Source organism: Pelodiscus sinensis, chromosome 19 (genome assembly GCF_052426305.1).
Source record: "Pelodiscus sinensis isolate ZL-2025 chromosome 19, ASM5242630v1, whole genome shotgun sequence".
Classification (NCBI taxonomy): Eukaryota; Metazoa; Chordata; order Testudines; family Trionychidae; genus Pelodiscus; species Pelodiscus sinensis.
The window spans coordinates 7,073,201-7,099,110 of record NC_143070.1 but is presented as its reverse complement, the minus strand read 5'-3'; the positions used below and the strand labels follow the sequence as shown (position 1 = coordinate 7,099,110).

Sequence of the window (25,910 nt, the reverse complement as noted above, 5' to 3'; positions counted from 1 at the left end):
ACTAAAGGGCCGGGGGGCAGAGCCGCACGATGGCCAAGCCACACAGGAAGGCAGGCCCAAACTGAAACAGAAAGAGCTGCCTATCTAGAGACAGGGACTGCACTCAAAAGTGAAAGCAGCTCAAAAGTGAAAGCGAAGGTGCAGGTAGAGGGAAAGTGGAAGAGGAAGCAGCTGTGTGACAGCTTTGGATTTAAGAGAGGGAACAACAGGGGGAAGAGCAGTTGTAGGGGGGGGGGGGGAAGTTGCTTATTAGTAAGGTTGGGGAAGGAGAGAGCTTTAGCCACGTGCTAATGGCCAGATAGAAGGGGGACTGGCTGGGGGGGGGGGTGTCAATCAGCTGGGGAGTAGGTGGTGAGGTGAGTTAGTGAGAAAGGGGAGTGGGCGGAATAGGGAGCAGCTGTGGGGCGGCTGACAGACCGAGGAAAGGAGCTACAGAGGCAGGTATGGGGGGGGGGGGGGGATGTGTCACCAGAAGGTTCCCTTTTCCCAGCGAGAAGCGAGAGGGAGGGAGAGAAAAGGGACGGAGAGGAGAAGAAATTAGTAAGAGGGGGGCAGAGACAGAGGCTAGGGTAGACCTTCAAGGAAAAAGTCTCAGTAAGCTGGGGGAATTTGTGAAGGAAGACTTGATAGGGACTATAGCATCATCATCAACAACAGTAAACGATACAGAGAACAACCCCAGTAGTCAGCTTAAAGAACCATGGTAACAACAGCAGATGGCAATTATGGTAAACAACACCGGTGATAAATAGCAGCACAAACCACAACTGAATCAGAACCAACAATAGTTAATTCCGAGGGGGGACCAGCTGTGCAGAGGGCTGGTTTTACAGAGGGAGACCGCAGGGAGGGGAGCCGCTGTACCGGTGTCACGTTACTGGAAGTTGAGGGAAGCAGCCAGATGATGGCTGCACCCATAGGTGGGGGTGCTGGCCCCAACAATGGTATAAAAGGGGGCCATGTGGGGTATTGAATGGAAGCTTATTGTTTGCTGATCCTGTGTACGCTATTTATGTGAGTGTATAATGTCTGTGTGTATAGGTAGGAATCTAATCTGTGTGAAAGCTGAATATTTCTCTGAATATGGTTGAGCAGTGCTATGGACAGGCTGATTAGTGAGGGGGAATCTCGCTCCCCTGGGGTACAGAGCCCCCAGAAGGGTTCGAGGCCGGAAGTCAAATCAAATCAGTGAGGCAGGAGAGAAACCTAGAAGGAAAAACTTTATTATGCATTCATGCAGGCTGACAGCAGAGCAATAGCAGTCAGCCCTGAGAGACAGTTTCAGGGATTCTTTATACAGTATGTTCAGACAGTAATTGTTGATTGTTTTTGTTTAACATATCAAAGTCTCAGCAGAAGTACTCGGAGATGTTTCTGGTCACACCAGGAGTGCTAGAAGTAAGTTTTTACAGTACACAAAGCCACATGAGAACTTGCGTGGAGAAGTCTACAAGGCAAACTGTGACAAAGATAAAGGTTTACATGACAAATTGTGACAGACTAGGAGTATCCATGAACTTGAGATAGGCATTGTAAGGGTCTTGATTAGAGTTAATTTGATTTCACTCAGATACAGGGAGAGAGGTCTGGAAAACTTTTAACCCTTACAGCAGTTTTCTTTTAGAGAGTTTTGATTTCCTGCACTGTCCCCCCCTTTAGACACAATTGGAGTTATTTGATTTTTCCCCACATTAGCGAGGCCCTGTGGGACAATGGAACTCTATGGGCCAAGGACACACCTAAAGCATGAGGGCGGAGACCTAAGAGCTGCCAGCAGAGAGAGGTTGAGGGCCAGGTGACTGGCTGCATACAAGAAAAGGCCAGGAAGGAGGTATAAAGAGGCCATGTGGTCGATGCCATTTTGTTCTCAGCTCAGCACTTCATCCCAGAGGCAGCACTGCAGGGATCGAAGAGCCCGGAAGACCTGGGAACCCATCCTGATGCTACGATGTGCAACAAGAACTTTTAAACCAGTAGCTGTAACATCTCTGCTAGAGCCTGCATCGAGGACTGGGCGAGTCGGTGCATGTAACGTACTATTCTTTAACAACCTTACTCTCATGCTTTTCTTTCTTGTGATAATAAACCTTTAGATATAGATTCTAAAGGATTGGCCCAGCGTGATTTGTGGGTAAGATCCAGAGGGTAAATTGACCAGGGATCTGTGGCTGGTTTCTTGGAACCGGACAGAACTTGTTCGGGGTAGGTGGGATTGGGTGCTAGGACCCCCCCCCCCCCCCCACACACACCTGTGTATAGGCCCCGGGGCCATCTGGGGCACAGATATCGCAGGGGTGTCGGAGAGGTTTTGCTCATGAGGCTTCAGACAGGCTGCTGAAGCGCTCTGTGGGACTGGTTTGTGGCCTGTTTGGAGAGGTCACCAGTCTGGGGGCTGTAAGGAGCCCCGGATTTGAGCAATTCGCCCTGAGCGGACGCCCTCAGCTGTGCCCAGACACGGCCCGGTTCGTCACAGTGGCGTAGTCAGCAGGATCCACAGATCTTGGTCAATTGAGCTTTGGGATCAGGACCCCACGCTGTCTAAATTTGATTTGTGGTATTGAGAGTGCAGTTGGTTAAAGGGCAGCTGAAATGAGTCAGCACCAGTATGAGAGCCTAAGTAGAGAGGCTCTGAAGGATTTGTGCTTGGGGAGAGGCATTGCCTTTAGGAAGAGGGCCTCTAAACTAGATCTGGTAGTGTTGTTACTAGCCAGAGATGTGGATGAAAGGGAGCAGAAGCGAGCCAAGGAAGCTGCTGAAAGAAGGCAGATGAAGAAATTGCTAAGAGAAAGCAGGAGATGGATCGGGAACTTGAGAAGAGAAAAGCAGAACATGCAGAGAGAATGGCAGAGCATGCAAAGAAAATGACCCTAGCCAAGGAGGAAAATGCTAGACTTGACCTCCAGCTTAAGAGACTAAAAGAACAAGAGAGACTGTATTCTCCTGAAGGTTCAATGTATAACTCTGTGGGTATGTGGTATGCTTATGATATGGCAGACGTGTTTTGCCCAGCTGATGTGATGACATGCTTTGGGGTTGGGTATGAATGCAAACCTTATGTGTGACCTGTAGCTAACAGGGAGGTTTGGGAAGGGGGTGCATGTGGCTATGGAAAGTTTCCTGGAGCTGGTCAGGCTTTCTGTAACCAAAGGGAACGTGTTTATACATGGGTGCCTATGGCAGATAGCTGTGTGTCTATGCAGGGGGACAGTGAGCCTGTGAGTGAGGGACCCAAGAGCCCGTCTGATGCCTCAGAGGTGAGGCTGGAATCAAAACTAGGGCAGAAAGAGCCCAGAAATCAGGGAAATGTTTCTCTGGGGCAGTCTGGAGTGGCTGGCCAGAACAGAGTTTTAGTTGAGGAGTTGGTGGCTGGTGAGGTTTGTGGAATTGAACCCGCCGCACGAGCTGAAAGTGAGTGGTGTGAAGCACAGTGTGTGCAAGCTGGCAATTTGGTTGGTGGAAATAGCAGTGGGTCAGTAGAGGAAGCTGTCTCAATGTTTAGATGTATGCCTGAAATTAGCCACGGGTGTGGGGACAAGGGAGAAACTGTCTCTGGTTGTCTGAGTGTGGGGAGGAGTTTCTTCCTGTGTCTGAGGAAGGTGCCCCACAGCCTGTGATGGCTGAGAGCAGTGCTAATGTCCTGGAGATGGGTCTGGAGATGGCTAAGGCCCAGAAAGCAGGTGGCTAAGCTTGTGTCTGCTGGGGAGGAAGATGCTGTGACTTGGGTAGATCCAGGCAGTGTCTTGCCAGAACCCCAGAGACCAGACAGTGGTGACACTAATGTTGTGCCTGATGCTGCTGTGTTGCTGAAAGAGGGAGGAGTGACTCTGTGGGACCAGGGTGACCCCTTAGCCCAGGCACAAGGAGAGAATGAGGGCATGTTAACTCTGGAGCCTAATGATGGTGTGGACGTTTACAGCCATCTAGAGAGCTGCAAAGGGGGAGAAGGTGCCTCTGACCCAGTATCTTGTGAGTTTGTCTGTGTGCATGAGAGGGGATTGTCTGTGAATCCGCCTGAGGGGCCAGAGGGAACTCAGGGAGTTAGGAAATTGCAGGAGGAGTTGGTTGTGGCTCAGCAGGGCAAGGCTGCTGCAGAGCCAGGGAAGGGTGAACTGTGGCAAGCAGTTTGTAGTGACTGAGGGAGATGACAGGGACTTGCTTGGAAAAGGCATTCAAGGGAAGGCTCTGCCTGTAAAGGGCAGTGGCTTGTTGTGTGAGGCACTTGTTTCGGTGCCTGCTGGACAGAATGTGTCTGTTAACAGTGACTCCACTGACTTGGGTTCAGAGAAGCCCAGTGTGGATCCCGGTGTTGGAGAGGTCTCAGAGGGACTGAGGGCTGTTCCAGATGAGGCAGGAACATCCAGAGAACTGGAGCAGGCTGCTAACCCAGTGCCTGTGTGTGACCAGCTTGCTGGGAAGCCAGTGTCTTTGGGACAGGATTGTTCCCAGGTGAATGAGGAGAGTGGGAAGTTAGTGTCTCAGGTTCAGGAGAAGGACTGTGGAGCTAAGTATGCAGAGCAGAAGAGCTGTGTGGTTACTCTCTCTAGGATGCAGGAGATGGCGGATAAGCTCCCATCTCTGGACATGGTGGACACCCCTAATCAATCAGGGAAGTTGATATCTGGTTCCATGTGGAAACAGAGGTTGGAGGTGGACAGAGGAGAGACTTGGGAGTCTACAGCTTACTGCTGTTACCCCACTGAGTGGGGGAAGGGGGAGAATTCCAGGGCCATTGTGAGCCAGGGAGTCACGCCCAGCCAGCCCTTTGTCTTGGTCTGGCCAGAGGTTTCAGGCCTGGAGCCCAGAGGACAAGGGGGAGGGGCAGGACTTGCTTTGGCCAAGGAGATTTGCAGTTTGAACCTGAAGGGCCAAAACTGCAATGGTGTGGGGCCAGAGAAGGGGCCTGATGACGAATGTCAATATACACCTGGTATGGGATTGTTTTTGTTACTGATGTTAATTCTTGTAACCAATGTAGTATTGTTGCAGAGAAATGTAAAGGTATACAATGGGCATGATCTTATGGAAACACCATGTAAGCTGTCCAGAGATGTACCAAATGACAGAGGGTGTATAAGGGGACATTGTGATGTTGCTAATGCATGGTTAATGCTTGTAACTAGTCTTGGAACATTTTACAGGACAAAAAGGGTTCCAGCCAGAAGGTCCTGTGTGAAAAGGGAAACTGAGGCATGCCACCCTTTTGTGTTTGTGGCTAAGTGCAAAAATACCTACACGATTTGGGGTGAGAATACCTGCATTCACACAGTGTTAATTGTGGTTCAGAGAGTTGCCAGAGCTGGCCAGGATAAATTCGCTATTTTCTTCAGCTTGGGGCAAAATCACCTGACATACATGAGGATCATGCTACAAAGGCAGATCCAATTAGTTCTGGGTCTTACCAAGTTTTACCTTGGCATTCTAAGACAATTCAAGGATGTGGTTGTCGCTATGACAAACCTTGCAGTACAGGCAGTCCCCAGGTTACATGGATCCGACTTACATCAGATCCCTACTTACAAATGGGATGAGGCAACCCCGCACTAGCTGCTTCCCCCCAGCAGACCAGGGAGACGTGAAGCTAGCGCCCCCCCAGCAGACCAGGGAGACACGGAGCGGCTTTTCTCAGCAGACACCTCAGCTTGAGAATAAAGGACTGAGGGAAGTGAGGTGTGGGAGAATAAAACTGAGCTCTGGAGAAATGTTTAGCTAGAGTTTCCCCTACAATATGTACCAGTTCCGACTTACATACAAATTCAACTTAAGAACAAACCTACAGTCCCTATCTTGTACGTAACCTGGGGACTGCCTGTAATTAAGCCTATTTTTGGCGAACTGGGTTCTCATACACTGATCCAGCTCTGTATTGTTGTTTCTAACATTGGATTAGAACATGTGATGACACAGAGCCAAAGCATGGGGAGGCCTGTGATGCCCTCAGTGATGTTACTGGCATCACTTCCTGCATCAATTTAGCGTTGGGGGTGTCACGTTACTAGAATTTGAGGGAAGCAGCCAGATCATGGCTGTACCCATAGGTGGGGGTGCTGGCCCCAACAATGGCATAAAAGGGGGCCCTGTGGGGTATTGAATGGGAGCTTATTGTTTGCTGATCCTGTGTACGCTATTTCTGAGTGTATAATGTCTGTATATATAGGTAGGAATCTGTCGTGTGAAAACTGAATATTTCTCTGAATATGGTTGAGCAGTGCTATGGACAGGCCGATTAGCGAGGCTCTGTGGGACAATGGCATTCCATGGGCCAAGGACACACCTAAAGCATGAGGGCGGAGACCTAAGAGCTGCCAGCAGAGAGAGGTTGAAGGCCAGATGACTGGCTGCATACAAGAAGAGGCCAGGAAGGAGGTAAGTAGCCCCGAGGTTGAGCAATTCGCCCTGAGCGGATGCCCTCAGCTGTGCCCAGACACAGCCTGGTCCGTCACAACCGGGCAGGGGGGTTGCCTGGCAACTGAGGCAGGGGAGGGCGGGCGGCTAGTCACGTGGTAATGGAGGAAAGAACAAAGCCCCCAGGGGAGGAACGGAGCAGGGGCTTAATCAGCCACCTGGGTGTGAAGGACCCACAGCCAGGAGGAGGGGAGGGCAGGCGAGACAGTTGGGGGAAAGTCCGGGAGGGGGATCAGAGGGAGGACCCCAGGGGGGATGCAATACAGGGACTAGGGGTGGGAGTGGAACCACAATCGGCCAGGGGAGCGGAGCCCTGCAGCCCAGAGGAAAGTGGGAGCTGGTCCGGTCAACAGGGAGGGAGGGAGGGGATCAATAAAGAGTGGGGAGTTAGATAAAGGGTCGGGGGAGGGAATGGAGGCAGGGGGATTAATCAGAGATAGGGTGCAAAGTCAGAGGAAAATGAAAGAAAATCAGAACCAGAGGGGTGTGTGTGTGTGTGTGTGTGTGTGTGTGTGGAGTAGACGAAAGAGAGACAGGAAGAGAAATAGAAATAAATGAATAAGTAAATAAATAAAAAATAAGGATAATAATAAAAAAATAAAAAAAAAAGACGGGGGGAAATAAAATTAAAAAGTAAATAGAAGAATAAATAGAAAGCCAAGGGGGAAACCGCAGGAAAAGGAGCCGCTGCACCGGGCAGGGGGGTTGCCTAGCAGGAGAGGCAGGGGAGAGCAGGAGTCTGGTCACGTGGTAATGGCCGCCGGGGGAAAGAAAAAGCCGCCCGCGGGAGGAACGGAGCAGGGGCTTAATTAGCCACCTGGGGGTGAAGGACCCACAGCCAGGGGGAGGGGGAGCAGGTGGGATGGTCAGGGGGGCAGTGGGAGAGGGGATCGGAGGGGGGGACCCGAGCGGGGATGTAGTACTGGGACCAGGAGTACAAGCGGGATTATACTCGGCCAGGGGAACGGGGTCCCATAGCCCAGAGGGAGGTGGAAGCTGGTTCGGTCAGCAGGGGGGGGGGGGGGGGGAGGGGGAGATGAAGAGAAAGTGGAGAGCCAGGTAGGAGGTCAGGGGAGGGAACGGAGGTAGGGGGACTAGTCAGAGGGAGAAGGTAAGGTCAGAAGAACAGGAGAAATCAGAGCTGGGGAGGGGGGGAGAGAGGAAGGAAAAGGAATATAAAGACAGAGAAAGAAAAAGAAGAAGAGAAAAAAATAAAATAAAGAGAAAAAAAATAGTAATAAATAGGGAGCCACAGCCCTGCCAGAGGAAGGACCAGGAGCAAGGGGCGTGAAGGGAGAGAGATGTGGGAGAAGAGGGAAGCCCGAGGGGGGGTTGAGGGAGAAAATGGAGGCAGAAGGGGGATAAAGATCAGGGGCAGAGTGGAGAGGAGAAAGGGAAGGGGGAGGCCAGGAAGGGGTCCAGCGGAGAAAAGAGAGTGAAGCAAATAGAAAATGGAGGAGAAATAAGGAAGCCTGTGAGGGGGCAAGGGGAAGAAATGGAGGCAGAAGTTGTAGAGTGAAAGAGGGAAGGAAAGGTGGGGGGGGGGGGGGAGAGAGAGGGAAAAAAAAAAAAAAAAACCTCCAGGGGAGATAAGGTAGGAAAAAAAGAAAAGAAAGAGAAGCCACTTACTTACCAGGGGGGGTTTGGTCCAGGAGCCGGTGCAATTCCAGAGGCAGGAGCAGGTCCCAGGAGGTAGGAGTGGGTCCGGGGCGGGTCCCAGGGGGCGGGGGCGGGGGCAGGTCAGATCCCAGGACGCAGGAGCAGGTCTCAGGAGCAGCTTCCAGGAGCAGGTACAGAGCAGGTCCCAGGAAGCAGGAGCAGGAGTGAGCAGCTGTTGCTTTAAGGCAGCAGAAGAGCCTCAGCCAATAGGCAGTCTCAAAAGACATGCCTGGGCGGGGCCTGAACAGCTGATTGTAGATCAGGCCTGAAGAAAAACCGCAGCAGGGGTTTAAATCCCTACCACACCTAAAAAAGAAACTGCACACAGCTGGAGGCTTTTATGCTCCTTAGCTTCCCAGGTGCCTAGCAATAAGACTGATGGCAGGATCCTGGTGTCAGAAGCCCTGAAGGACTAAAGTTTAGAAACTAATCTCTAACTCCTCCTGCCCTCCTTCTTTCTCTATCTGTTCTTTTCTTTTCTCCCTAACACAAGCACCAGGTGTGAGGGACCCCCACCATGCTTTATGAAATGGACTTGTGGACATAAATATACCAAACTCAAAGGTATATTTCATGTAACCTATCAATTTTCATGTCATGATCCGATGGTTCTGTTTATCTGATTTTGGTGTACGTTTTACTCTTGTGTGTAAATTTAGCTATATGGAGTTCTTTATGTTTTTAAATGTGTAAATGGAAAGCCATCAAGTGGGGCCTCAGTGCATGGGCAATCATATGCGAATAGCCTTTTGTCCTTAAGGTTTAGGAGTGGTTGGTGGGGAGTGGCCAGGTGACTCCCATATAATAAGGGAATTCTTTAAAAAGAATAGGAAGGTAGGGGTCTTTTGCCTGGGCTGCACCTGAAGGAAGGATGGGGAGACAGCCCTGACTGGGGGAGAGGGAGAAGCAGCTGGAATAAAGGTTTTTAGGGCGAGTTTGAAAAAGTTTGTACTGAGGTTTCCGCAAACGGGCCAGTGTAGACAGCTCAGATTTGTCTTCCGAAAAAAAGCCCCGATCGCGAAAATGGCGATCGGGGCTTTTTTGAGGAAAAGCACGTCTAGATTGGCATGCATGCTTTTCCACAAAAAGTGCTTTTGTGAAAAAGCGTCCGTGCCAATCTAGACACTCTTTTCCGAAAATGCTTTTAACTGAAAACTTTTGTTAAAAGCATTTCCGGAAAATCTTGCCAGTCTAGACATAGCAGAAAAGTTCTCCTAGCAGGACTCATCTGCTCCTTGCAAATGGCTCCACTCTACTACCTGAAACTGACAGTCCCCAGGGCCAATGGGGAGAGGCCAGGTCTGCACATCAGCATGATGGACAAGGCAGGCCAGCTAACGAAGTAGCCAGGATGCAGGAGGCCACACTTGGAGGGGATCATTAGTTCCATGGGGGTAGCTCAGGCTAAGACTGGGAAGAACAGTCCTACCACCTAGAGCCTGTGGCCTCCCCCAGAGCAATTGTCTGAGTTGCAGCAGAGCCAAAGACTGAGAGAGAGGCCTGGGACACGTGAGGAACGGACTGTGAACTTGCCTTACATTTCAGAGATGGGTGTGTGTGATGTTCCCATTCCACAGAGAAAGACTATTCTTGTAACCTTTCCCATTTTTCCTTATTATCTTAAATTTATTGCTGTTTAATACTTGGCCGTTGCTTTGAACTCTGTGTAATCATAGAACTGGAAGGAATCTCGAGAGGTCATCACGTCCAGTCCTCTGCACTCACGGCAGGAGCAAGCACCGTCTAGACCATCCCTGAGAGGCTATTATCTAATCTCCGCTTAAAATCTCCAATGATGGAGATTCCACAACCTCCTGAGGCAATTTATTCCATTGCTTTGTCAGCTGGTCTCCAGGAATGGGTATCCAACCGGTTACATATCCCGACAGTCCTCCCCCTCTTCCCGGGACCAGGCTGGCGGCTCCCGGGAGCTTGCCTGGGACTGCAAGAGGCGGGCACCCGCCTGGTCTAGTGCTGACATCGTGGACCTTGTCCACGACCTCCGCACTAGGCACAGGAAGGTGACCGGCTAGGGCAGGAGAGCTGCCAGCCTGGCCACCCAGGAGCAGGTTAGCATGAAAATCAAGGGGGTCCACTGAGACCCCCGACCCTGAGCCCTGAGCTTACAATGGCCATCCTGGGTCAGACCAAAGGTCCATCTAGCCCAGTAGCCTGTCTGCCGACAGTGGCCAACCCTAGGGACCCTGGAGGGGATGGACCGAAGACAGTGACCAAGCCATTTGTCTCGTGCCATCCCTCTCCAGCCTTCCACAAGCCTTGGGCAGGGACACCACTCCTACCCCCTGGCTAATAGCACTCCATGGACCCAACCTCCATGACCTGATCTCACTTCCCTTTAAACTCTGTTCTAGTTCTAGCCTTCACAGCCTCCTGCAGCAAGGAGTTCCACAGGTTAACTATTTGCTTTGTGAAGAACAACTTTCTGTTACTAGTTTGAAGCCTGCTACCCATTCCTTTCCTTTGGTGTCCTCTAGTCCTTCTTTATGGGAACTAATGAAGAACTTTTCTTTATGCACCCTCTCCACCCCACTCCTGCTTTTAGAGAACTCTATCCTGTCCCCCCTCCGTCTCCTCTTTTCTAAGCTGAGAAGTCCCAGTCTCTTTAGCCTCTCTTCATATGGGACTTGTTCCTAACCCCTGATCATTTTAGTTGCCCTCCCCTCTCCCACCTCCTTTTCCCAGTCTCCCCCAGTTTTGTTCAATAAAGACAGATTCCATTTTTGAACACAATTGTCCTTTATTTTGTACATCAAGAAAAGGGGCTAGGGAAGGGTAAGTGGAAGGATGTGAGGGAGGAATGGGGCACGAGCCCCCGATGGGGAGGACTGGGCTGGCTCTGTGGGCTTCTGGGGGTGGAAGCTCTCTTGCAGCCCCCCAATTGCCCCCTCTGCCCAGATGGCAGCCTGCGGCAAGTGCAGCCGGGCTGATGGCCGAGTGGTGTGATGTGCCCAGTGTGGGCAGTCCGGGCAATCCAAGCCAGGACTACTTTGCAAGCGGGGCACCCCTGAGAACTGTCTGTCCGGGATGGGGGTCGGGACCCTTTAAGCACAGCCCTCGGCTAGCCTGAGACAGCATCTCCACGCTCTAAGTCGTCCTCTGATGCCCTGCCGGCACTGCTTCCGGCCATCCTTAAGCCCGGTTCAGGGTCCACTTAATTAAACACTAATTCGAACTAGTTTTTAGTTCTAGATGCGTTAGTTTGAATTAGCTTAGTTCGAATTAACTAATTCGAACTAAGTTAGTTCGAATTAGCGCTGTAGTGTAGACGTACCCTCAGAGGGCTTATCCCTTCATCCTCCCACATCCCTGGATCTTCTCATGTGAGCAGAGAACAGCAAGACCTGAAGTCCAGAGATGCAAACAAGTTGATGTTTATTGGGTTTAGCCTCTAGCAAGCATGAATCCAATTTCTTTTCCCTTGTTTTTCCCCATCCACTTCTTTTTTACCCCAATGCATACGGTACTATTCTCAGCTCTACTTTAGCCTATCCCTTCTATTGAAATTTAACTAGCCAATCCTAATATATTGTAACCTGATTATCTAATCAATTATATCCACCACTTCAATTGGTTTACTCAGCAAAATTAATTATACAGTAGAATTTCATAACCCAACTATTGATAAGTGAGTCATTGCTGGACAGAAATGTATCACCTTGAGTTGTCTTGAAATCTTCTAGGCCCTCCCCTTTATGTGGAGGTGATAGCTTGGATGGCCTTTCTTGCAACCCCAAAATGCCGTATTTCAATGGAGATGGCTTGGAACGTGTCAGGACATGTCAGTGTGTTTCCCAACTTATGGATGTGTGCTAGAGAAGAATGGGGATGGGAAGAGGCAGGGCTTGGTGGTGTTTGTGGGAACAGATGGAGCTGGGGAAAAAATCTTAAGGTGGAGTGGGAATCAAGCACCCGCCAGGATTAATGTGTGATTGATTACCGGCCCTAAGGACAGGTGGTACATGTGTGCATTTGGTGTAAGGAGATCCTGGCCCTCAGAAATCATGTACAGCTTTTGGAGACCATGGTGGCTGAACTGGAGGAGCTAAGGGAGGCACATAGGTGAGACTTTCTGGGACACAGTAGAATAGTCCCTCTCCCTGGTCTCACAGCCTTGGTGCTGTTGAGGGTGAAAGTCTGAGGTGAAGGAAGCAAAATGCAGGACTATGTAGCACTTTAAAGACTAACAAGATGGTTTATTAGGTGATGAGCTTTCGTGGGCCAGACCCACTTCCTCAGATCAAACAGTGGAAGAAAATAGTCACAACCATATATACCAAAGGATACAATTTAAAAAAATGAACACATATGAAAAGGACAAATCACATTGCAGAACAGAAGGGGGATGCGGGGGGGGGGGGAGGTAAGGTACCCCCCCCCCCGCATCCCCCTTCTGTTCTGAAATGTGATTTGTCCTTTTCATATGTGTTCATTTTTTTAATATGCTCTCTCAGCTGAAATTCCAACTTCCCTGTAGCACAGAGATTCCCTATATGGAATTTCAGCAATAATGGTTGATTTCCTAAAGCTGTGAACTTTTTAGCAGCTGGAATGTATGGAATCTTCTTCATGACAGGATTTGGGGGTTTTTCTTCAATGAAATTTGAGAGTCTTTGGAGCGAAGGGGACTGGATTCAGAAATAGCCACCTCACACATGGCTGCACTAACCACCAGTGAAAGATGAGTATTTCACTCTTTGTACTCACCTAATGACTCTTGGGATTTATACACAGTAGAACTGCTTCACTAGCCCGGATTGAGAAATCCACTTCAGATTCACCCAATAGATGTCTCAGGTACTCTCCTGAGGGTTGGCAGATCTCTGTCCTAAACCCTTAGCTTGATTAAGCGGGGAGGAAGGGCAGACATGAAAAGGTCTTGCACATCCTGGGTGAGTATCCCAACCTCTGGCCAAAGGGTTCTAAAGAAAGCTCCCACACTGCTGAGTTAGGCAGCCTCTGAAAACATCTACTAGACTGAGCCCTGTTGTCAGAGGATTGTTTCACTTCCATGATTCATGAACTGGAAGAAGAAATCTTCACCTATTGCCCTAAAAGAGACAAGGCTTAGGACATGCCACTCTCTTCAGCATTCTACATTCACTAGCTTACATGGCTCCCCATGCAATATGCGGGGATCTGGGGATCCAATGTTAAGGCACCTGTCCCTCTTCATTCATTTTATAAGGCGCTTTTCACATAACTCAGTCTTTACAGATCCCACTGCTATTTTTCTGATATTCTATGAACCAAAAAATGGGGTATTTGCAACACTCGGTGTCATAAAAACACTATCAGGGTGAATGAGAAGTCACAGCAGAAGAGAAAACGATGGGTTTAGGTGCGTAACACCAAATGTAAATGAAGGGACCGAACACAAAACATTCAGATTTCCCAACATATCATACTCAAATCCCGTCACAATGTGGGAAGAAACTTCTCTGTCTCAACCTCTTGCTCTGCATGGCTCTGTTCTCGGAAGAACATTTCATTCCCTGCTTTAATAGTGCTGCATGTTAAAGTAGGCTTTCCCACACTCATAGCACCCTTCCCAGTTTTTTAAGGGATGAGCCCTCACCAAACAGTTCCCAAATTCAGAGAATTTAAAGGGCTCTTCCTTGTGTGGATTCTCTGGTGAACAACAAGGACTGACCTCCAACAAAGGCTTTTCCTGCCCTTGGCAATTCATAGGGTCACTCTGCCTGGGGCCTCTCTAACATGACAGAACATGGGAGAAATGAATGAAGCTTTTCTGCTCACACCCATCTGTCAGGTTTCTCTCTTGTGTGGTTCTGTAATGTTCACTGAGGTATCTGCTCCAACTGAACCTTTGCCTGCAGTCAGCAGTGATAGGTTCTGTGTTCTGTACGCTGTCGGATGTGCAATTGGGTGTGAGCGCTCCCTGAAGCTTGTCTCCCAGTCAGAGCAGTTATAGACAGCATTCCATCTCATTTTTCCCACACATGTGCGGAATGAATTTCTCTATGGGCACCACTATGGAGGGGACGTGTGACATTTCCCTACTGGTGCACAGATTTAAATTTATGTGGTAGGTGTGGATTGTGGGAGGGGAGCTCAGGGCTGGTGCAGAGTTGGACAGCAGGGGTGAGACGGCTCCACTTGGGAACGTGGACTCTGAGCCAAGCATAAGGGGTGCAGGCCACCGTAGGGCTACAGTAGGGAGAGCAGACTCCCCCCCAGCTCTCCCCCTCCCCAGCTAAGGTGCTGCTGTGTGAAGTGGGGGGAGAGAGGCACCTTTCTCTGCCATGGCAGTTCTGGGGCTGGGGTGATGGAAGAGCCAACTATATCCCAGCCAGGGCCTGGACTGAAACCGGTGGGTAGAGGCATCTTTCCCCACCACAGCCCTAAGTGCAGCATTTAATAGAGTGCTACACAGCCACAAGGACATGTAGCTTAAAAAGGACTTAGATTACAGGCAGTCCCCGAGTTACGCGGATCCGACTTATGTCGGATCCGCAGTTACGAACGGGGCGTTCCTCTCCCTGGTCTCCAGCAGACCAGGGAGAGGAAGCAAAGCGGCGGAACACGTGGGCAGCGGACAGGGCTGTCCGCTGCCCACGCGCTCCGAGGCTTGGCTCTGCTTTGCCCCCCCCCCTCCCCCTGGTCTGCAGACCAGGGAGAGGGGGGGAGGCAAAGCAGAGCGAAGCCGCGGAGCGTGCGATCAGCTGACAGCCCGGACGCGTCTGGGCTGTGAGCTGGCCGGGCGCTCCGCGGCTTGGCTCTGCCTTGCCTCCCTCCCCTCCCCCTGGTCTGCAGACAGCTGACAGCCCAGACGCGTCTGCAGGGGGGGGGGGCAAAGCAGAGCCAAGCAGAGCCAAGCCACGGAGCGCGCGATCAGCTGTCAGCTGGCCGCGTCCTCCGCGGCTTGGCTCTGCTTTGCCCCCCCCCCATCCTCCTGGTCTGCAGGGGGGGGGGCAAAGCAGAGCAAAGCCGCGGAGCACACGGGCAGCGGACAGCCCAGACGCGTCTGGGCTGTCCGCTGCCCGCGTGTTCCGCGGCTTTGCTCCCCGTCCCTCTGGTCTGCAGACCAGGGGGACGGGGAACAAAGCAGAGCAAAGCCACGGAGCCCGAGAGCAGCAGGACAGCCACGGCGCGTCTGGACTGTCCCGCTGCCCCCGTGCTCCATGGCTTTGCTCCGGACACCTGTGGTATGGCAGCTGGGGCGCTGCCAGTTGGTCCCGTAGCGCCGCTGTGGGCGCTACTGGACCAACCGGGCAGCACCCCAGCTGTTCTGCCCCAGGCATCCTGATTCAGCCACTGCTGGTCAGATTCAGCAGCGGCTGAATCAGGACGCCTGGGGCAGAGCAGCTTGGGTGCTGCTGGGTTGGTCCAGTAGCGCCGAGGAGAGGCGGTGCTACTGGACCAACCCAGCAGCACCCCAGCTGCTCTGCCCCAGGCGTCCCCAAGTCAGCCGCTGCTGAAACTGACCAGTGGCTGACTACAGGAAGCCCCTGCCCTGGGCTTCCTGGAATCAGCCGCTGATCAGTTTCAGCAGCAGCTGACTTGGGGATGCCTGGGGTTCTTAAGTTGAATCTGTATGTAAGTCAGAACTGGCGTCCAGATTCAGCCGCTGTTGAAACTGATCAGTTTCAGCAGCGGCTGAATCTGGATGCCAGTTCCGACTTACATACAGATTCAACTTAAGAACAAACCTACAGTCCCTATCTTGTACGTAACCCGGGGACTGCCTGTATAGCATTTCTCCCCTATGTGGAGTCTTTGATATTCAATGAGGTATTTGTTCCACCTGAAGGTTTTGACACAGTCAGAAGAGCTGGACTCTTCTCTCCTGTGTGAGTTCTCTTATGCTTAATTAGGGATGAGTTCTGTCTGAAGCTTTTCCCACAGTCAGAGCAGTTGAATGGTTTCTCTCCTGTGTGGATTCTCCTGTGTGTAACACAGGCTGTCCTCTGACTGAAGCTTTTCCTGCAATCAGAGCAGCTGAAGGGTTTCTCTCTGGTGTGGATTCTCTGATGTTTAATTAGGTGTGCTTTCTGACTGAAGCTTTTCCCACAATGAGAGCAGTTAAAAGGTTTCTCTCCTGTGTGGGTTCTCTTATGTGTAACAAGGAGCGAGCGCCTACTAAAACTTTTTCCACAGTCAGAGCAGCCAAAGGGTTTTTCTCCTGTGTGGGTTCTCCAGTGTGTAACAAGGTGTGAACTCACACGGAAGCTTTTCCCACACTCAGAGCAGTTGAACGGTTTCTCCCCTGTGTGGATTCTCTTATGTCTAACAAGGCTTGGACTCTCACTGAAGCTTTTCCCACAGTCAGAGCAGTTGAAGGGCTTCTCTCCTGTGTGGGTTTTCCAATGTCTAACAAGCTCTGACGGCCGACTGAAGTTTTTCCTGCACTCAGAGCAGTTGAAGGGCTTCTCGCCTGTGTGGGTTTTCTGATGAACAGTTAGACTTGAGCGTCTACTGAAGCTTTTCCCACAGTCAGAGCAGTTGAAGGGTTTGTCGCCTGTGTGGTTTCCCTGCTGACTAATAAGACTTGATTGCCCAAGGAAGCCTTTTCCACAGTCAAAGCATTGGAAGGGATCTTCTCCTGTGTGAACTCTCTGATGTAAGAGGAGGTGTGATCTCTGACTGAAACTTTTCCCACAGTCAGAGCAGTTATAGGGTGTCTCTCTGTTATGTATTTTCTGACAGTCAGTAAGGCATAAGCTTTGACTGAAACATTTCTCATAGTCAGAGCAGTTGAAACTTTTCTCTCCTGACTGAATTTTCTGGTGTAAAAAAAGGATTGATCTCAGTTGGAAGCTTTTCCCACACTTCTTGCAAATGGAGGGTCCCTCTTTAGTGGGTATTCTCTGTTGAACAGTTTCTGTGTTTCTTTTCATCTCTCTGCTCCTGTGACTGGATTTACCTTGTCCTTCCACTGGATGGTTTCCATGCTGCCTTTCTGGACTATGCTGACTCTCACAGGTCTCTCCCTGCTTAGCACTCTGAGAAACATGCCCTTCAGATCTTCCCAATAACATTTCACATGGAGCCACTTGCTCTGGTCCTTTCTGCTGAAGACTCCTCTCATTGATCTCACTCAGCATCCCATCACCTGCTGGGACAGAGAGAGAATTGAGGAGTCATTCTCTGTGCTGAGCTGAAAGGAAAATTCTGAACGGGGGAAAACACCCAACTAATGGCTGGAAAGGTTCAATAACCATGAGCTGAGTTCATCCTGCTTTCTCACAACCCTTCCCCAGAGCAGAAAACCCAACTGTGGAAACCATTTTCATATTTAGCTCTAAGCCATCTTGTATAACAGAAACCATTTCAGCTTTCTGCTTCTGCACGTAGACCAGAGTGAACTTTCTGTTACCCCAGGACAGAGGCCTGCAAGATGAGCTATTGGAATGTGTTAATTGACCTCGTTAAGAGAGCCTTACTCCCTAGTACCTGCCCACCATCCTTGCTGATAAGGCTTTGCTTGTCTAAGTTTAATTGATGATTTCTGTAATTGGATATCCTGATGTCAGATTTGTTTGGTTAAGGATATAAAGATACTAGGATTGATTGTATTAGGCAGCCTTATTGGGCCTGGCTCTGCTGGGACCACATTTGGCTCACTCTTGCCTTACTGATCAATAAAGCTGTCTATTAGCCGCCAAAACAGAGAGAAATTTTTGCTTCAACACAACCTTTATCCCTCACCCTCTGACTGGAGTTGAAGACAGGCTGAAGGGTCAGTGAGACGTGATGAAAATGCACAAGTGACACTTGCTATGAGGACACAGGAATCGGTTTCTGAGTCAGTTTAGCTGATTGCTCACCTGTGTGGATGTCGCTGATGCTCTCCCCTTCCTCACAGCCCTGGCGATCTGGGATCCACAGCTCCTCTCCTCGCTCCACCCAGGAAATCACATGAGCTTTGGAGACTGGAAATCCTGCTTGGGGGAGCAATTAACCAAGTGTTGATCTTGTTCATTAAGATCTGTGCCATTACTACTTCCAGAGCCAGGATCTGAGTCACCCACCCAGAGAGGCTCCTTCGCCATCTTGCAGAGACTGGGCTCCGCATGGTACAAGATCCCAGGATACACTCACCTGCAATAAAGGTGCATCCCCCCACCTCAGGAATGGCCCAGCTTATTCCACGGGGGAGCCGAGCGCTCTGCTGCACTCTCTAGGGCTGTGGCTCCCAACATTTGTTATGCTGCGGACCGGCAAACCCATTCACAAACTTTTGGCCAACCGTATTTGCATGTAAGTATCTGCATATTTACATGTTCATAATTCAAATAATGAATATGCAAATAAAATGTTGCCTGCCAGCCAGCCCCTTGCTCCCCAGTGCCTAACACCTTTTGTTTCCCATCTCTACATCCCGTGCCCTTTGAGCCTTTATCCTCTGACCCCTATAGCCCAAGTCAGCACCTTCTTATCCCATGACCCCACCATGCCCTCACGCAACACCCCTTTGCCATTTGACCCCACCCCTGCACCCCGCAGAGCAGAGCTGCCCCCTCTAGAGGGTGTGGCCGTTACTGCCGTGCAGGCGGGGGAGCGGAGGATGGTGGAATGCGGGCTTCCTACTCCTTCGCATCCCCTCCCTCCTCCAGCACATCTCACGTCCTCATGGGTAGAGGCAGGGGGAGGGGGGAGGAGAGTGCAGAGCCCCAGCCAGCCCACCACTTTATCTGGATGGGAGAGGGGAGGAGCCGGGACCTGCATGGACAGGGGCTGCTGGATCTGGTGCAAGCCAGGACGGTGCAAGCCAGGACTGAGAAAGCCCGGCTCAGTCCTGGCTTGCCCGGAGCTGCCCCCACCACGGCTTCCCCTCTGCCCCTCACTACACTGAACCTGCAGCGAGGGTAGTACCTTCCCTTATTGAATAATCATGTAGTTGATATAAATTGTATCCACAATTATCCAATTACCTGCCTCTTAAAATCTTTAGTCCTAGCTCTTACCGTTTAATAGGAAAGAGAGATGCACAGACAGACAAACTATCTCAAACATAAAGCAGATGAAAGATCTCTGTGTATCGTCTACTGTAATGACATCTAATCTGTGTCTCATAGTTCACTTTATTGTATTATGGTTGTTTATGTTCTTTAGTCAGAGACAACCCTCCAGTAATATCTAGGCAATCCCTCCAGGGCGAGCCGTCACCTTTTACACATGTGGGCCAACTACACTGATAAGCAATTAGTGGTGGTAGACAAGGAAATAAAGAACTTTGGGTCCAAGTTTTTGTGTTAACATAAGTGACTTGCCCAAGGTCACACAGGAAGGCTGTGCCAGGGCAGGAAATCGAACCCAGGTCTCCCAAGCGCAGTGCCTGAAATGCAATAAGACCTCTCCTCACATTTATCTGCTACAGAGCTACACCCACAGAGTGCTCGCAGAGTGTGAACTTCCTCGTCCACCCTCACTCAGCCCCAGCCCCTCTCACAGCATGTCACAGAGATCAGCCACAGGCAGAGAAGGACTCTGGAAACTGCACCCTCTTTCCAGGAGCTCAGCCCACTGACACAAGGGAATCCTGCAGGCACTAACAGCAGCTGGACCCAGCCCCAGAACCCTGGTACCTGCTGTTCCTGCCAGGGCCCTTCCACTGACACCCTGGCCAAGGCATAACATGGGCAAGATGGTGGGGAAGCACACTGAGACCTTGGCTGTGGGAAGAGCAGCACCATTGCTATGTCCCTGAACCTGCTTCACCTGGGAGGGGACGTGGAGGGGAAGGTCTCTCACATGGGAGCCAGCATTATTGGGGCTGAGACTTCTGACACTGGGGGGGGGAAAGCGGGGGGCAATGAGGGACCCTGAACCAAACCCCACCCAGCTGCTCCAGAGCCCACCCGTCCTCTGATACCCGCGGGGACAGGAATCCTTACCCAGCCAGCTCACAGCCTCATAATTCTCCTGCATCACATCCCAGTAGAGGGCTCTCTGACCTGGGTCCAGCAGAGCCCATTCCTCCTCAGAGAAATACACAGCCACCTCCTCGAAGCTCACCGGCTCCACCACAGCCATTTCCTGTTCCTGGCTCTGCAGGCCGTGGGCTGAGCTGGAGCAAGACATGGATGTTCTGCAGCCTGTCAGGAGGAGAAGAGCAATTGGAGACATTTCAGAAGGAGCTTTAATCCTTTCCACCCCATTCTCCCCAGACTCTGTCCTGTTGATACACATGCTAGATTCAGCCATTTTGGGCAAACACTTGAGCCTAGATATTCCATAAGGAACAAATGAAACTTAGATCCCAAATCTGTATTCTTTTCTCTCACTATATGAGAAATTACAAAATTGCTGTATCTGCAACAATGGGATTCCGTTCCATGCACCCAGGCTACGTCTACACTGGCATGAATTTCCGAAAATGCTTTTAACGGAAAAGTTTTCCGTTAAAAGCATTTTTGGAAAAGCGCGTCTAGATTGGCAGGATGCTTTTCCGCAAAAGCACTTTTTGCGGAAAAGCGTCCGTGGCCAATCAAGACGCGGTTTTCCGCAAAAAAAGTCCCGATCGCCATTTTCGCGATCGGGGCTTTTTTGCGGAAAACAGTACTATGCTGTCTACACTGGCCCTTTCGGGCAAAAGTCTTTCGGAAAAAGACTTTTGCCCGAACGGGAGCAGCATAGTATTTCCGGAAAAGCACTGATGATTTTACATGAGATCGTCAGTGCTTTTCCGGAAATTCAAGTGGCCAGTGTAGACAGCTGGCAAGTTTTTCCGGAAAAGCTGCTGATTTTCTGGAAAAACTTGCCAGTCTAGACACAGCCCCAGTGTTTTTGATGAATAAGCCACATGTTCACCTGCCTGAATATGAATGTAAGTGTCTAAGTTTAGGCTCCTGTGTTTAAAACCCCTAGTCTGAGCAGCACGAAAAAAGGACACTCCTCACAAACTGCAGTCACACAAGTCGGGGGGAGGCAACAAGGCTCAGGGCTTACCCCCAGAGCCAGATTAACTTTTCTGGGGCTAGACATGTAGATTTTGTGGAGGTCCCAAAGGCTTTGGGATGGGGACAAAAATGAGGGGTTCAGTATGCAAGAGGGGGTTGTTGGGGAGTGGAGTGTGAGTCTGGGTAAGAGGTAGGGTGCAGGAGAGGTCTAGAGGTGGTGTCTGGACATGATACAGGCTCAAAGTGGGGGTCTGGGCAGGAGGTGGGATGCAGGAGATGGGGAAGGGAGGGGTCTGCACAAATGGTAGGATGCAGGGAGTGTTAAACTCCTACTTTCTCCCCCTACCAGGCTCCCTGGCATGGTGCTGTTACCTGGCCCAGCCCTTTGGCCAGGGCTCATCGCTCATCCCTCACCAGCAGACTATGGCTCACGGAGGAGGGGGGGGGAGAAGGGGATGACTTGTTTTCTGGCAAGCCCCTTATCAGTTATCAGTAACTGAGGGGTCAGAACAGGGGCTGGAGGAGACTGATCCATGGAAAAGCAACAAGCTCCAGATAGACACAGCTCAGAGCTCTGGGGGAAGTAACCGAATCGGGGTCTGAGCAGGCAGCAGAAACACACACTGGCATTAACAGCAGCTACTCTGCTGGAGACCTGGAGGGAAGCAAATATCCCAGGTCTTCTGGCAAGGGAGATACAGATTATTGAGCAATGTAGAAAGCTGCTACCTTATAGGAATGTGCTACCAGTAGTGTTTTCTTATTTGTATGATCATAAAGAAATGCTCCTATAGGAAACTGCTACCAGAAGGAGCACAATCCTACAGGGAGCAGTTCCATACAGTGCTGTGTATAGAACTGCTTCCTCTAAGAATGTGCTACTAGTGGCAGTTTCTGATTTGCAGGAGTAAGGAACTGCTCCTATAAGAAACTGCTACTGGAACAGTTACACAGTGTAAAGAAACTGCTACTGTAAAACACTAATATCAGATCTAGCAAATTTCTATAGGCCCAGGGATTGTTGTCATGTTTCAAGCTTCTCTCCCAGGGTGCCAGGTGAAGACTAATCAGCATGGGGTACAGCACACAAGTTACTTCTTGGCTACGTCTACACTGGCATCCCTTCTGGAAAAGGGATGCTAATGTAGCACGTTGGAATAGGCAAATCCGCGGGGGATTTAAATATCCCTGCGGCATTTGCATTAACATGGCTGCCGCTTTTTTCCGGCTTGGGGAAAAGCCGGAGAAAAGCGCCAGTCTAGACGTTATTCTCCGGAAAATAAAGCCTTTTCCGGAGGATTTCTTATTCCTACTTTCAAGTCACCCTCACGGCAGGACCAAGCACGGAGCACATCTGGCTGCCCTGCCGCAGGGTCAGAAGCTGCAAGCCGGTGCATGCTGGGAACGCCTTATAAATGTGCCCCGACTCTTAACTCTGAGCGCTGCTCCTGATGCTAGGTGCACTGTGGGCGCTGCAGTATGAGCATTATAGCACAGAACATGCAGTGCAGGATCCAGCCCATGAAACTCAGGGTTCACTGCAGCAGGACAAGACGCACTGGCGCTCCAGCCACATAGGCTATAGGGGGCAACAAGCCTCGGAGACCCTCCCCCAGATGGCTAGAGCACCAGTGCAGAGTTGCCCTATTGCAGGGAGCAGGAGGGAGTCCAGAGCATCCCAGCCTGCAGGCCATAGGTTCTCCATCCTTGCCTTAAAGGGATCTTATAATTCAATTAGGCAGCTTCAGTATTTTGGATCCCATAGAGGACTTTTTCCTGGAATTGGCTTGATAATTAGTGAACTGGGTGTGGGTAGGCGAGGGGTCCTTAGCATCTGGAGCAGGGATTTCCCATCAGGCCGTGCTTCCCTGCTTCCTCTGTCCCAGAGTTCAGTGCAGTTCTGGTGCTGGACTTTCTGTTGGACTCATGTGCATGAGGCTCAGGGAGCTTTCAGGGGTGTCTTTTCCCTTGTCTGCTGATCGGCTTTGGTTCAAGCAGAACCTGGAAGGAGGCAGTGGGAAGGTTTTTCTTTTGATTGACTTTGGTTCAAGCAGACATGAGGGCGGGGGGAAGCGGGAAGGTTTTTCATTAGTCTGCATGCATGGATATTATGCCCTCGGAATGCAGTGCTACAACAATAAAAATAAAAGGTAGCCAGTGCTATAAGAGAATCACAATTTAGGTAAGTGCTTTTGAGCAATAGCTATTAAAACAAAAACAAAAAGTAGTGTGACATGCACTGCACGGAATAAGTAAAGTAACAGAAATAACATTTGCAACGAGCAAAACAACAATGAAAATGGGTGGCAGTGAAGGGAGTGCAAGTCAGTGATTCACAGGCAGCAGACAACACAAATGTGTGAAATATTATGAGACTTCATGTCCAGTCTTTAGCCCCCTTTTGCCATTGTTAACCCCTTTTAAAATGTGCTAAGCAAAACTGCTAGGCTACGTCTACACGCAGGCTGTGTCTAGACTGGCCACTTTGTCTACATTCACATGATTTTGCGCAAGAACTCTTTTGCGGAAGAATTCTTGTGCAAAAACTCTTCCACAAGAGAGCATCTACACTGGCATGTGCTTTTGCACAAGAGCATCCGTGCCAGTGTAGATGCTCTCTTGCGCGAGAAAGCTCTAATGGCCATTTTAACCATCGGGCTTTCTTGTGCAAGAAATTAATGTTTCCTGTCTCCACTGGCTTCTTGCGCAAGAAAAGTTGCACAAGAGGGCTTATTCCTGAGCGGAAGCATCACAGTTCTTGCACAAGAAGCACTGATTTCATACATTAGAACGTCAGTGTTCTTGCGCAAGAACTCCCGGCCCGTGTGGACAGGCAGCAACTTTTGGCGCAAGAGCACGCCAATGTAGACTCAGCCAGATAGTAAGGGAAGGGAGAAGGGCAGAGGCCTCTGAAGCCCTACTGAGCATGCTCACTACCTCCGAGTTGAATAAATTATAAAAAAGCAGGTTTAAGCAAAATTAAAAAGCCCCCTTGCCATGGCCACTCTTTGACTGGTGCCTCACTCCCACGGGGGTGACTGTTTTTACCTCTTCTGCCCTGCCTGTGCTGGGGCTTTGCCCCCTGTGTCCCTCCAGCAGCTGAAATTACGTGCCGCTCCTCCCCCTACCAACTCCGAGTCTGCCCTAGCACTGATTCTAAGCCTGCCTTAGAATCTTCACCCGCTTGCCCAGTCAATTTTCATACCCCTCCTCTGTTTAATCTCTTTTCTTCGTTTTTAACTGCTTTTAAAAATAAGTCAGCAAAAACTTGTACAGTGGGCAGGACGAAGGGCAGGGGCTTCAACAGAGCTACTGCGCATGCTCAGTGAGTCTTCGCATGCGCATTGCCCCTAAAATCTTCCTGAGTAGCACAATCTCCTAGGTCAGTGGTGGGCAACCTTTTTTTTCAACTGAGCCAAATCTCGCCAAAACCACGATTGAAATTTATTTTGAGAGCCACATTTTTAAACCCGAAAATACATAGGATGGTACACTGTTTTTAGTTTCAATAAGTTTTTATTGAGAATATTCTGCATGCAAGTATGCCTTTTCACCACTCTTGGGTATGTCTACATAAAAAAAGTATGCTTAACTCAAGGGTAGCTAATTTAGGACAAAACAGTGAAGATACAGCAACACAGCATTTAACTCTTATTAGTATACTGTTAAAGTCTATAGGGCAGCCTCAGATGAGCTAGCACTGCTAACCCAAGTTTAAAGCTAAATTGCTGTGCCTTAGTGAGCATGAGTTAAACCCTTTTCCTCAGCAGTGAACTGTTCTCTTCTGATTCCCCTACATCTCTAATCCTCCATCAATAGGTCTTTCTGAAAATCCTCATCCCCACTCCATCTTTCTGTGGAAGTTGTATAGGGCTCTTCATCTATACCTTATAGCCAAGTAAACTAAATTGCAAAGAAGTTCAACTACCATCTCTATGCTGCCAGCTCAGTATTTCAGATCAGTCTCCCTCTGTCCAAATTCACATCTCAAGCTTGAAATTCCTAACTATAAGGTCACAGAAAGCAAATAAAACCTTAAAATGTTCAGGCTACAGTTACACATCACAAAGCAGCACAAAAGGAACAACCCCCTCCCAGCAGGTCAGTTTTAAATAAACAAAGCTTCCCCAGCAGTATCTGCAATCCAAACATGAGGAAGTGCATTAACTCACTGGAACAATTACAGAAAGGCTACAATAAAAAAAACCAAATCCTGCAACCCAATCGCCCTATTTTTGATGTGTAAAAGGGAAATCAAATCCCCCGGAGCTATTGATTCCCCTATGAGGGGCACGTACAATATACATACATTGTTAATGCTTAGATATATTTGCTATTTGTATAGGAGTAAGACATGACAAAGGTCAAGGCCTGTCACAGGTAATAACTTATAATAAGGAGACGAGGGGAAGTGAAACCAGTCTTCTGTTAAGTAGAGATATGGATAGATTCCACATCCTTTAAACTTGTGACCGGCTCAAGCAGGAAAGGGAAAAGGGAAGTATGGCTCGCCCATTGTTCAGCAAAAGTGAATGAATGTAACATAGCTGTAACCGCAAAGTCAGCAAGTAGGCACTGTATTTAACCTCATTTAGAAAATTAACCTGACCTATAGGAATGCTAAATGTCAATAATGAAGTAACCTATCATGTTAAGGCACCTAAACCAGGAAGGATGTTAACCCTATAAAAACCCCTGCCTATGAGATGTTGGGGGTCGGCTCTGATTTGAACATTGAGTTCCTTAGCCGTACCTTGGTTGCAACCAATAAACTTGAGTTGGACCCAGCCTGAAAGTGTGACTCTCTTCTTGGGGTAAATCAGACTAGCCTCCAAGGGGACGAAACCAGCAATTTATGCAACATTTTCATTGTTCAATTGCAAGAAGTGAGTAACCTCAAGGGTGAAGACTGCACTGGATTTTTAGAGAGCGTCCAGTTTCCAGAATCCCGGCTGTTCTTGTTAA

At 49.8% G+C, this 25,910-nt stretch overlaps 1 protein-coding gene across 1 annotated transcript in view; it reads right to left on the bottom strand.

Annotated features, from left to right (window-relative positions):
* Positions 1–15,711: 15,711 nt before the first annotated feature.
* Positions 15,712–25,910, bottom strand: part of LOC102457845 (uncharacterized) — a 19,176-nt gene continuing 8,977 nt past the window's right edge. Inside the window, exons 2-4 of the mRNA XM_075916718.2 lie at positions 19,941–20,141; positions 17,871–17,987; positions 15,712–17,155 (exon numbers count right to left, since the gene is read on the bottom strand). Of these exons, the coding sequence (XP_075772833.2) occupies positions 15,807–17,155; positions 17,871–17,987; positions 19,941–20,127 (1,653 nt within the window). The 5' untranslated portion in view covers positions 20,128–20,141 and the 3' untranslated portion in view covers positions 15,712–15,806. The remainder of the gene's footprint in view (positions 17,156–17,870; positions 17,988–19,940; positions 20,142–25,910) is intronic.